This window comes from Eumetopias jubatus, unplaced genomic scaffold, assembly GCF_037043125.1.
Source record: "Eumetopias jubatus isolate StellerSeaLion01/CBP00866 unplaced genomic scaffold, mEumJub1_p1.0 scaffold_17, whole genome shotgun sequence".
Classification (NCBI taxonomy): domain Eukaryota; kingdom Metazoa; phylum Chordata; class Mammalia; order Carnivora; family Otariidae; genus Eumetopias; species Eumetopias jubatus.
Window position 1 is genome coordinate 51,007,238 of NW_028274823.1, and position 12,166 is coordinate 51,019,403.

At 50.4% G+C, this 12,166-nt stretch overlaps 1 protein-coding gene across 1 annotated transcript in view; it reads left to right on the forward strand.

Moving 5' to 3' along the window:
- Window positions 1–11,873, forward strand: part of DLG5 (discs large MAGUK scaffold protein 5) — a 119,641-nt gene extending 107,768 nt beyond the window's left edge. The window contains exons 28-32 of the mRNA XM_028109742.2: window positions 5,930–6,073; window positions 6,263–6,390; window positions 7,607–7,716; window positions 8,403–8,512; window positions 10,126–11,873. Of these exons, the coding sequence (XP_027965543.1) occupies window positions 5,930–6,073; window positions 6,263–6,390; window positions 7,607–7,716; window positions 8,403–8,512; window positions 10,126–10,229 (596 nt within the window). The 3' untranslated portion in view covers window positions 10,230–11,873. The remainder of the gene's footprint in view (window positions 1–5,929; window positions 6,074–6,262; window positions 6,391–7,606; window positions 7,717–8,402; window positions 8,513–10,125) is intronic.
- The last annotated feature ends 293 nt before the right edge of the window (window positions 11,874–12,166 follow it).

A 12,166-nucleotide genomic window follows, 5' to 3' on the forward strand; every position in this document is an offset into this window, starting at 1 on the left:
GTAACCAAGAGCCACCAGTCTCTGCAGATCTTTGGCCTTTTCTGGCTTCATTCCTGTGTCCATGAACAATTCTTAAGAGATCTTCCCGGGCCAGGCACCGCACCAGGGCCAGAGCTGCAGATTAGGGAGTGTTAGACATCCCCTGGCCAATTGTCCTTGGGGAAAGGGTGCCTTTGTCCTGGAAAGCAGGAGGCTCTTACAACTGCCACTCGTGGGATCCTGGTGTGTGTCCAGTGTCCTAGAATGTTGCCCTCCCAGGCAGGCAGGCTACAAAGCCAGCAACGAGCAGCACACGGTAGGACAGCTTATTTCATCCTTCCCTGCTCCCTTTCTATATGTTTATTTATTTTATTATTATTATTATTTTTCAATTTATTAGAGAGAGACAGCGAGAGAGGGAACACAGCAGGGGGAGTGGGAGAGGGAGAAGCAGGCTCTCTGCCGAGCAGGGAGCCTGATACGGGGCTCGATCCCACGACCCTGGGACCATGACCTGAGCTGAAGGCAGACGCCTAACGACTGAGCCACCCAGGCGCCCCGCCTTTTTTATTTTTTTAAATGAAGGCCTTAGGCTGTGGGAGTTGAGTGAGTCCCACCCTTGTTCAGGCCCATTGTCGCTCTGTCAGGACGGGATGGCAAACCCCTGCTGGTGGGCCACATCTATCTCTATATGGCCTAGAGCTAACAGTCGATGCTTACATGTTTAAATGTAGTAAGAAAGGCCGTCTGTAGGTGTGCACACCTTCTAGCAATAACAGTTGCTTGATTTGGCCGTTTTTTCTTTCTGCAAAAAAATGCTGTTGGGATTTTCAGAGGGATGGCATTGAATCTATAGATTGATTCGGGTAGTATGGACATTTTAACAATACTGAGTATTCCAGTCCATGGGCACAGGATGTCTTTCCATGTATTTGTATCTTCTTTGATTTCTTTTTGCTGTGTTTTGTAGTTTTCAGTTTGCAAGTCTTTCACCTCCTTGGTTAGGCGTATTCCTAAGTATTTTATCCTTTCTGATGTTAGAGTAAGTGGGTTTGTTTTCTTCATTTCTTTTTCAGAATGTATGTTGTTAGTGTATAGGAGTGCCACTGATTTTTGCATGTTGAATCTGTATTCTGAAACTTTGCTGAAATTGTTAGTTCTAACAGGTTTTTGTGTGTGCACGCGTGCGTGCGTGTGTGTATTCCCTGTAGGGTTTTCTACATCGAGATCATGTCATCTGTGAACAGATAATTTTACTACTTGTTTTCCAATGTGGGTGCCTTCTTTTTCTTGTCTAATGGCCCTGGCTGGGATTTCCATTACTGTGTTGGATAGTCATGGCAAGTGTGGGCATCCTTGCCTTTGTTTCTGATCTTTGAGGGAGAGCTTCCTGTCTTTTGCCTTTGAATGTGATGTTAGCTACAGGCTTTTCATATATGGTTTTTGTTATGTTCAAGTAGTTTCGTTCTGTTCCTACTTTGTTGAGTGTTTTTATCATGAAAGGGTAGTTAATTTTGTCAAATGCATTTTCTGTGTCAGTTGAGATGATTATGTGGTTTTTGTCCTTCATTTTGTTAATGTGTATGACATTGATTGATTTTTGTATGTTAAGAACCATCCTTTCATTCCAGGTATAAATCCCACTTGGTCATGGCATATGATCCTTTTCATATGTTGCTGAATTCAGTTTGCTAGTATTTTGTTGAGGATTTTTGCATCTATGTTCATAAGGGATATTGACCTGTAGTTTTCTTGTTGTGTCTTGGGATGAATTTGGAAGGGTCCCCTCCTCTTCAATTTTTGGAAGAGCTTGAAGAGGACCGGTATTAATTTTTTTTAAGTGTTTGGTAGAATTCTCTGGTGAAGAAGCCATCTTGTCCTAGGCTTTTTCTTGTGAGGAAGTTTTTCTATTACTTGCAGTCTCCTTACTTGGTATAGCTCTGTTCAGATTTTTTTTTTTTTTTATTTCTTCATGATGTAGTCATGATACATTCTGTTTCTAGGAATTTATCATTTCTTCCAGGTTGTCTGATTTGTTTACATGTAATTGTTTGTAGTAGTTTGTGATAAACCTTTTCATTTCTGTGGAATCGGTTATCATTTCCCTTCTTACTCCAGTGATTTAAGTCTTCTCCCCATTTTTCTTCATTAGTCTAGCCAAGAGTTTGTTAATTTTGTTGATCTTTTCAAAAAACCAACTCTTGGTTTCATTTATTTCTTTTCTAATTGTTTTTCTATTCTCTATTTATCTCTGTTCTTTATTACTTCATTCCCTCTGCTCATTTTGGGTTCAGTTTGTTCTTTTTTCCCCCTGATCCCCCAGGTGTAAGTTGGGTTGTCGATTTCTTCTTTCTCAGTGTCTGCATTTACCAATACACACTTCTCTCCTAGTACTGTTTTTGCTGCAGTCAGTGTCCGTATGCTATGGTTTTGTCTTCATTTGTCCCGAAGTTTTCTGTATTGCCCTCTGCTTTTTTTCTTTGACCCCTTGGTTGTTTGAGAGTGAGTTGTTTAATTTCCGTATATGAGTCTATTTTCCTGTTTTCCTTTTGTTGTTGTATTCTAGTTTCCTTCCATTGTGGTCAGAAAAGATAACTTCGTATAGTTTCAATCTTCTTAAGTTTGTTTTGTGGCTTAACAGGTGGTCTGTCCTGGAGGTGGTCTGCCCTGGAGAATGCTCCGCTCCGTGTGCACTTGAGAAGGATGTGTCCTCTGCTGTTGCTGGTTGGAGTGCTGGGCGCTCATCTGTGAGGCCCATTTGGTCCATAGTATCTGTGGTTCAGCTGCTCTTCCTTATTTTCTCTCTGGTTGGTTTATCCGTAATGAAGGTGGGGGCATCGAAGTCCCTACGAATACTGCGTAGCTCTCTGTTTCTCCCTTCAGTTCTCTCAACGTTTGCCTCACATATTTGGGAGCTCTTGTGTGAGGTGCATGTGTGTTTGTAATTGCTGGATCTTTCTGGAGAATTGGCCCTTTTATCATTATGTAATGTCCTCCTTGGTCTCTTTTGAGAGCTTCTGCCTTAAAATCTACTTGGCCTGCTGTAACTGTGGCTGCCTGCTCTCCTAAGATTCCTAACTGCACAAAATAGCTGTACTCTTTGACTTTCATTAGCCTGTGTGTGTCTGTAGATCTGAAGCGAGTCTCCCCTGAAGAGCATGGAGCTGGATCTTGTGTATTCGTCCGTTTAGCCAGTCCATTCACATTTAAAGCAATTACTGGTATGGGAGGACTTAACTCTTGCCACTGGAATTGTTTTCTGTATGTCTTGTAGATTTGTTGTCCATCTTTTCTTCCCTTGCTGCCGTCCGTTATGCTGTGCTGTTTTTTTTTGTTTGTTTGTTTGGTTTTTTTGGTTTTTGGGTTTTTTTTTTTGTAGTGACAGGTTTTGATTCCTTTCTCACGTCCCTTTGTGTATATTTCACAGATATTTTCTTTTTGGCTACTATGCAATTACATAAAACATCTTAAAGTTATAACAATCCATTTTATTTTATTATAATTTTTTTTAACATAAACTTCACGCCCTGCGTGGCCCCATACTGGAGCCCAATGTAGGGCTTGAACTTATGACCCTGAGATCAGGATCTGGGCTGAGATCAGACACTTAACCAACTGAGCCACCCAGGCGCGCCGTAACAATCCATTTTAAACTGATAACTTAATTTCAGTCTCCGATAAAAATTCCATGTTATACCTCTGTGTCCCCCTCCCCTTGATGTTGTTGATGACACCTTTATGTCAAACTATATATTAGCATAGATTTATAATTACTTTTGTGGTGTTGCTTTTAAATACCTACGCCAGATTTAAAAGTGATTTACGTACCTATATTACATTACTGCCAGATTCTCTATATGTACGTTTATCCTTCCCAAGGAGTTTTATATTTTTGCTGGTTGGATTTAATGACTTGTGAGATGCTCTGTGGCTCTCTAATTTTGTAATTATGAGGACTTTCAACGAAGCAGACTGTTCAGGGAGGAAGAGGAATCTTATAAATTGGTATCCTACTGTGTGGAGTGTTACTAGTCATTAGAGGAGAGTATGATTCTTACTCAAATAAGTTGAAGGCATAGAGACTTACTGTCCATACAGAGGGAAATGGGTGAATAGAATGTACTCCTGCGTGGGAGGTTCAGAAGGAATACAGGGGAGCAATATGAATCAATAGGGATGCATTCTAGAAACATAACACTGAGTGAAAGAGGGAAGTGCACAATGTTGACATTACTATGTCATTTTTGTTGAACACATATGTAGCAGATTTTGTAGTCTTTTCTGAGTATATAAAAATCAGCATGTGAGAATAACAAACATCTGGAAGGATATCCTTCCAGCTTCTAATAGTGGTGGTGAGGAGGCTGGTGGGGACCAGGATGGATTGGAGAAGGGGTGTCAGAGAAGCTGTTTGGCTTTACCTGTAACGTTCTGATTTTTAAAAGAGGGTTATGTTCGTCTTCTCCTAGAGAAAGTCCTTTGCCCTGAGACCCGTCAGAGGCTTTAGTCAGAAATGCACAGGCATTCCTGGGTGGTAGATGTGGCTACCAAACCCTTCCCTGCCGACCAGAACAGATCAGCTGGCCACCAGGTTGAGAAATGCTGTATAGAATGCCATGGAGGTATACATGGATAATCATCAGTCCAAAAAAAAAAAGAAAATACACGTGTTGGTGCAGGTGGGGGAGGGGAGAGACTGTGTTCGCTTCCCTCTCAGTTCTGCCCACGAGCTTGGTCCGAGTGGAGCCCAGGCTGCACTTAGCCCCACGCTGTGTGCTCACCCACAGCCCCGTCGCCAGTCAGGCCTTGTCGTTCGGTGGTGTGCAGGCCTTCCAGGCAGAGCCTCCCCTTGACCCTTCCCCAGAGGCCACCCCAGCCCACCCTGCCCTCAGCCTGCCATCCTGCCAGGCTCGGCCAGGGCTGCAGCTCCTGCTGCGCCCCTCCTATGGGCCTGCCACTGGTCTCTTCATCCTCGGGGCCAGCACAGGATTCCTTTAACTCCTCTGCTCCCTGGGACCTCTGGCTCTGTTGCCTGGAGTTGTCGAGTTGTCTTGCATGGCCATTGGGTCTTTTCACGAGTTTCTGTCTCGTGACACTGGTGAGCCTGTCTTTTTTGTATTCTTTCCGAAGTTTCTGAGGTGCCAGCATGGTGACCAATACTGGGGAGGTGCTGGTGTTAGGCCGTTTCTTTCGGCAAGGACTTGTTTATTCATTCGGGAAAGGGGGGTGTCCTCTACATAGATCACCGAGGCTATTGGTTTGACTCCTGTAACCGAGACCAGGTAACAGTGGCCAAAGTGTGATTTCTCCGCCCCGTAAAAGTCCCAGCTGGTACGTGGCTCCAGGAAGACAGCTCTGTCCTGGCGATCATCCAGGGACCCAGGTCCCGTTGATCCTGTAGCTCTGCCATTCTTCTGAAGGTTGTCCTCATCAGCAGGGTCCAGGCTGGCTGAGCAGCCCCTCCCCCCTCCGGTCTTCTCCTTTTAGCCCCTGGGAAGGGGGCGAGGAGGTGGGAGCTTCACCTCTGCCCACTGGGTCACATGACCACACCTGCCTACGGTGGACGTTGTATCTCTAGAGAGCAGACAATGGATAAGTGGGGGCAAGGGAAGCAAGCTTGAGACACGTGAGGAAGAATCTGAGCAGAAGGAAGTGCTGGAATGACTGCTCTGGGGTGTTCCCAGAGCGGGGACGCTTGTGTTGGGCTGCAGGAGTGACCGTGCCCTGGTGTGCCCGGGACAGGGGGGCTCTTCGTGCTACACCTGGACAAGTCCCAGGTGAGCCGTGCTGAGCCGCTCACCCGGTCTGGCTCGGGATTTGTGGACTGAGGGGGCGGACCTCCCTGGGGTGAGCAAGACCAGGGCAGCTATGGGCCCCTGGCCTCCCTCCCTCCTTCCCTCCCTCCCTCCGCTCTGGTGCGTGCCCGTGACACTGCCCCTCTCTCCCTCAGATTCGGTGAGCCTCGCCTATCAGCGGGTCCAGAAAGTAGACTGCACCTCCCCGAGGCCTGTCCTGATCCTGGGGCCTTTACTGGATGTGGTGAAGGAAATGCTGGTGAACGAGGCACCCGGCAAGTTCTGCAGATGCCCCCTCGGTAAGGGGCACCCTCAGTGCCTGCTGGCCTCTGCCTGCCAGTCTCCTGGGGCTGGGTCCCTCAGTGTTCTCAGAGCCCTCCTGACTCGGGTCACAGCAGTGTGTTTCTGCACAGGGTTCTTACCCAGAATGTGCCGCGACGGCTCCCTGGGCTAGGGGGCATCCTCCTTCCTGTTTCTGTGCTTTGCAGAGGTGATGAAGGCCTCCCAGCAGGCCATAGAGCGGGGCGTCAAAGACTGCCTGTTTGTCGACTACAAGCGGAGGAGTGGCCATTTCGACGTGACCACAGTGGCTTCCATAAAGGAGATCACAGAAAAGGTACCCATTGCTTAGACCAGGGGTTATGGTCTGAGCCTCTGGGCTTGGACCCCACCCCCACCCCCACCCCCTGTGCCCCGTGCCCTCTGCCCTGTGCGTCTCTTGGGCCTTCAGTGCGCTCGCCCGTGTCCTTCTAGTCCAGGTCACCCTCCGTCAGCGTTTGCGCCCGTTGCTTCTGTGTGTTTCCAGCGTCATAAACTGGGTGCTGGTCCCTGTGCACACATCACGCCTCTCCCTCTGAGGATTCGGATCTAATGAGAGCTTTGAGCTCTAGGAAAGCTCCCACACGGAGGATTCTACAAGAGGGTCCTGCACCTGCTCAGCGTGTGTGCAGAGCTTTATGTGTGCCTTATTCTGGGGACAGGACGCCCAGCTTCCATCAGGGCCTCTGCCCCTGAAAGTGTTAAGAGCCATTTCTGTGTGTCTTTAGGCTCTTGAATGTACTGGGGTCTGTTTGCCAGGGAGCGTGAGGAAGAGTGGGGAGACCTGTAAGGTGTATTTGAAAAGCAGCCGTCGAGGGTGTACTCCTCGGGCCCTGTCCTTCTCGGGATGCTCATTTCACCCCATAAGGCTTTGGTTTGCTCCGCACTGAATGAGGGAGGTGGCTTCTGGCAGCGGGGAGTGTGGATTGCGCAGTTGAAGTGGATGCACTCCAGTTAGGTGTGGCCCAGGGAGCTAGAAAGCCGGCCAGGGGCTGGGCTCCCTCAGTGGAGCTTTCGGGGTCAGGGAGAGTCCCATGCAGAGTGCCTGTGGTCTTTCTTTGGCTCACACTCCACCTGGAGGCTCAGGGGACCCCGGGACACGTTTCAGTCACAGTCACGCAGACACACACAACCCTTCCCCAGGGCAGGCCCTGCTCAGTCTCCCTGTCTTCATTTGCTCAATCTGGCAGGAGTGAGGCTTTTGAGGCCGGGCTGGGGTAGGGGAAGCTCCCTGTGTCTGGGCAGAGGCAGGAAGGGCGGTTTGGAGGTGGGCTGTCCAGACCCCACTGCACCCTGGCTCCTAGCCTTGACCACCATCAGAGTTGACAGCTTGTGGGGAGAGCTTTTCTGGGGTGAAGCCCTCCATAGGTTTTCCTACGTGGTCTTCATGCTAGACTGGTCCTCCTTGATGCAGGAGGTTGGGCAGTGTGGGAGAGAGGGGGCCCCATCTGTGGCAGGGCTCCAGTGTCTTTAGGGCCATCCCCGGGCCCTGACGCATCACACGCCCCCTTTAGAACCGGCACTGTCTCCTGGACATCGCCCCCCACGCCATCGAGCGGCTGCACCACATGCATATCTACCCCATCGTCATCTTCATCCACTACAAGAGCGCCAAACACATCAAGTAGGTGGCTGGCTCCTCGGGGCTTGGTGGGCTGGCGGGGCTTGCTGGGGGCGAGGCTGCTGGCTCAGACACCAGGGCAGTGCGGGTGGGCCTGGAAGAACGAGACGGGCGGTAGGTCTAGGAACCATTCCGCATCTCACGCTCACTCAGGCAGTGCTAACCAGGACGGGAGTCCCCGTGCCCACCAGCCCTTGTTCCTACGCGGTCGTTGCCACAGTTTCCTATGTGCATCATTCCCGGTGCATCCCGTCCCTCTCTCCCCTTCTGCCTCTCAGCTTAGGGCTCCCAAGGACACAAGCAGCTAGGTGACCTGGGCTGGGGCCAGTCTGCTAGGAGCTGGCTTGCGACGTGGATGAGCCTTTGCTTTTCCTGAGCTCCAGTTTACGTGCTGGTTGGGCTGACCGCTCATCAGGGCCTCCCTCCGTTTTGCCTTTCTGTGCTTCCAAGCTTCTGGTCCCTGCACCTTGGGGCCAGCTGGGGTGTCTGCTTTCTGCGTGCATGCACCGTGTGCATGCCCGCCTTCCCCCCCTACTGCATGGAGCTGCCCCTCGGGCCTGCAGGCTTGCTGTGCTTTACGAGGGGAGCGCCTGGGGTCCTGTTGATGGAGGCCCTGTTACTCTGGACAAAGGAAAGAGGAGGGCCCGGGAAGGCGAGACGCTCAACCTGCTTCTCTGGATGTCTGACAGGGAGCAGAGAGACCCCATCTACCTGAAGGACAAGGTGACTCAGAGGCATTCCAAAGAGCAGTTTGAGACGGCTCAGAAGATTGAACAGGAGTACAGTCGGTATTTCACAGGTAGGTGCGCCTCTGGGCTGGAGAGGAAGAGTGGGCAGTGGGGACGGGTGCCTGGTCGGTGCCGCCGCGGTCCCCTGCATTGAAGCCGTCCTGCTGGAGTGCTACAGGCTGACAAGGAACGTTCCCTGGCCTCGTCCCCCAGGTTTCTCCCCATGCAGTGGCAGGTCTGTGTCCCAGCAGCAGTGCTGTGCAGGAGGGCTCCGGCAGTCCTGGGCAGGCAGCCTGGCGGTGGGGGCTGTGCCTGGCTGTCTTTCACACCTTCCGGGCAGTCTAGTGTAGCCGTGAGGGTTGGCCAAGAAAAGCTGCATTCTTGACAGCTTTGGCCTTTGAAACACAGCAAACCAAAAGCAGCAGTCTGTTGGCTACCATTGTACTTTGTGGCTTCCTCCCCTCTGCTAAAATCAATCATCTCTAGGGGGTTAATCACACTGGGGTCACAGAGGCAGGGACAGTGATTTTAATTCACTTGTACAGACTGTTAGGATCTCGTTTCATGCTTCTCATGCAAAAATAGTTGGTCTCAAAAACCCGGCTTGGAGCTTCTACGTATGTGTGTGTGAGTTTTAATCTCTAATCCATCATAAACCAGTATTTAGTCAAATATATTAACAGTTACTAGAGAAGTGAAGAATTCAAAACTCCAGAACTTACAAAATAAAAGCTTTTGACTTTTTATTAGTTTCAACAGACATAAAATTACTTTTGGCACCTTTTTAAAAAAAAATTTATTTTTAACGATTTTGTTAGAGAGAGAGCGCGCATGAGTGGGGTGAGGGGCAGGGGGAGAAGCAGACCCCCCACTGAGCAGGGAGCCCGATGCGGGACTCGATCCTGGGACTCCAGGATGATGACCTGAGCCGAAGGCCGCCACTTAACTGACTGAGCCACCCGGGCGCTCCTCTTGGCACATTTCCAAAGCAGTTTCTAAGCGCTCCCTTGTCTATTTCGGTCCATACCTTGTGGCAAGCAGCCGGGCATGTTTGTCCACTGGCACTGTCCCGTGGAGCACACGGAGAGCCTGGGCTTGTGTCTGCAGGACCTGTGGTGGCAAAAGCCTGCAGAGCAGGGCTGGGCCATAGCTGGGGACGTGTCGTCATCTTGCCTGGGAATCGTCACTGGGCTCTGGGATGCCCTGGCTCCTTACACCCATTCTTGTTTCCTGGAGACTCCGGCTGCCGTTTGGACCATCACAACACAACCTCAGACTGCTTTCCAGGGTGCCGGACTCCCCACTCCCTCTTGCAAGACGGGGCAGACCCAACCCAGGGCGTGCAGTGGGGGCGTACAGTTAATGCAAGTGATCAAATCCTGGTTGTCCCTGTTACAGAGGCCCTCGAAGCCTGGCAAAATTTGACACCAACCTTCATTTGAGCCCACATTGTCAGTATCCTACTGAACAGCAGAGCAGAGGGACAGATAAAAAGCCAAAGTTATTTGTACTCAACTCTTCTTTTTCTTCCCCCATTTCTTGCTGATGGAAGAGCATGGGGAAGGCAGGCCAAGTAGCTCCAACAGGCAGAAAACCAGAAAGAGTAACAGATGTATTGATTTGCCTCGAACCCGGGGTCTGACTCTGAGCTCAATGATGTGTGTGTTTGGGGGCTCTTTTGCAGGGGTCATCCAGGGAGGAGCCCTGTCGAGCATTTGCACTCAGATCTTGGCAATGGTCAATCAGGAACAAAATAAAGTCCTGTGGATTCCGGCCTGTCCACTGTAGAAGAATGCCATGCTGGCAGTGGCTGTGGCTTGGCTGCCCTTGGGCACGCCTGGCCCAGCTTGTGCCCAGCGGTTGGAAGTAACATGTCTGTCTGTATATAAGCACGGAAGGGAAGGATCCACGCACATGGACTCCAGAAGCACCTCCTCTGTAGCCCGAGGGCCACAGGTGACCGGGACCCGGGCCCAGGCCAGAAGACCGCGTTCCTCTCACACATGTGCTTTAAGTAAAAAACACAAGAGACTTTCGATAGAGGGGTTCAACACCACCCTTTCCTTAGCCAGCTGATCAGAGATGCTGCAAAGAGAACCTTTCAGATCACAAGTTTACAAGCCTTTTCTAAGTATTGGTTGTTTATGTTTACTTGAATGGCCCTGTGCTGTCGGTGCCCAGGCCTGCCCCCCACCCCGTCAACCCCCCGCGTTGCTTTGGTGTTGGGTTTTGTTCCTGCTTTCAGCAAAACGACTCTGGAACCTCGTTGGTGGCTGCATTGCTCTGGAAGGTTCTTGTCGGTGGGACCAGAGCTTCAGCAAACTTCCTGCTCCTCGGTGGCCCCTCTCCAGGCAGGACATGGCGACTGCAAGGGCTCAGACGTGGTGGCAGCAGGACCAGTGCCTTTGTGGGGCCGAGGCACCGGCGGCCATGTTCTCCCCTCCTGCGCCAGGAAGGCCACTTGGGCATCTCGCAAGCTCGTCGCTCGGGCTTTCTGTCCTGCCTTCCGTGTCCTCTCATTTCTTCTCTGTCTGCAGTCGTTACGTCTGCCTTTTCCCTGGGCCGTCCGGGCTCCCTGGGGTCACCGCCATGCTGTAGTTCCAGGCAGGGTGTAAACCGAGGGCTGGCACGTGCCGCTGGGTCCTCTTTCGCTTCTGTAAATAATGACTGCTTTGTCAGTGCAGTTTTTGCAGGGTAATTCTTAAACTCCATAGGCTGGGGCAGGTACATCAGCTCTCTCTGATAGGAAGACACGTTTCAGACTTGGAACCAAGAGCTCTTAGGGGAAGCATAATGAGGAGTGTCCTCGCTGTCAGACATCAGGGAGAAGCTGGGGACCCTCTTAGTCTCGGTGAGCGCACTCCTGGCAGAAACAGTACCCCACGAGGGCATCTTGGGGTTTTTTTTTTTTTTTTTTTTGCACTTCTGACGCTGGATGTCTCTGGCTGAAGATTTGATGTGGTTCCTCCTTAAACTGTGCGTCCTGTTAATAATAGGTACTGTACTGGGCTCCGTGTAAGCGTCACTGGGGTAGGACCTATATTTTAATACTGTTCCTAACATTTCATTTTACTAGCAAGAAATCTTTTATTTCATTTTATTCTTTGTAATTCTAGACACTAGATTGTAGTTTAGCCAAACTGACATTTTTAAAAAAGGGATCTATTTTCTTGCACAGTTGTTCAAAAGAGACACGTGTCAGTCCTCAGTGCTGCCCTTGGTCTCACAGGTACGCGCCTTCTTCTAGCTCAGACAACCAAGACGGACGGCGGGCTGAGGCCCTCCTCGGTGCCCGTGGGGCTGTTCCTCCGGGTCGCGGCCCGAGCGGGACTGTGATGGTACAGTGTGCACAGGTACTGTTCTGACAGACTGGGATTTTCTGTACTAAAACCTTACTTTGTATCAAAAGTTAAACAGACTTTAGTACAATAAATAAAGGTCAATTTCTGTAACTTGTTGTCATGAAGATAGCGGTCTTTTAAATTGGTTTTCCATCGGTTCCCCACCCCTCGGCTCTCTTTTATTCCTAAATATGAGACGGCTTTCCTCCCCTCTGCGGCAGGTGGCTGGAACTGGCCAACGTGAGAGGTTCTTTCCAGCGCTCAGGATCCCCTGGAGCCCCTTTTCCCTGCTGCATCAGCACCTCTGACAACCTCCTAACTTCCCATGCATCCGTCTGTCCTTCCACCCGTCCAGCATAGTGTGGATGGTGGTCGCAGCCGGGC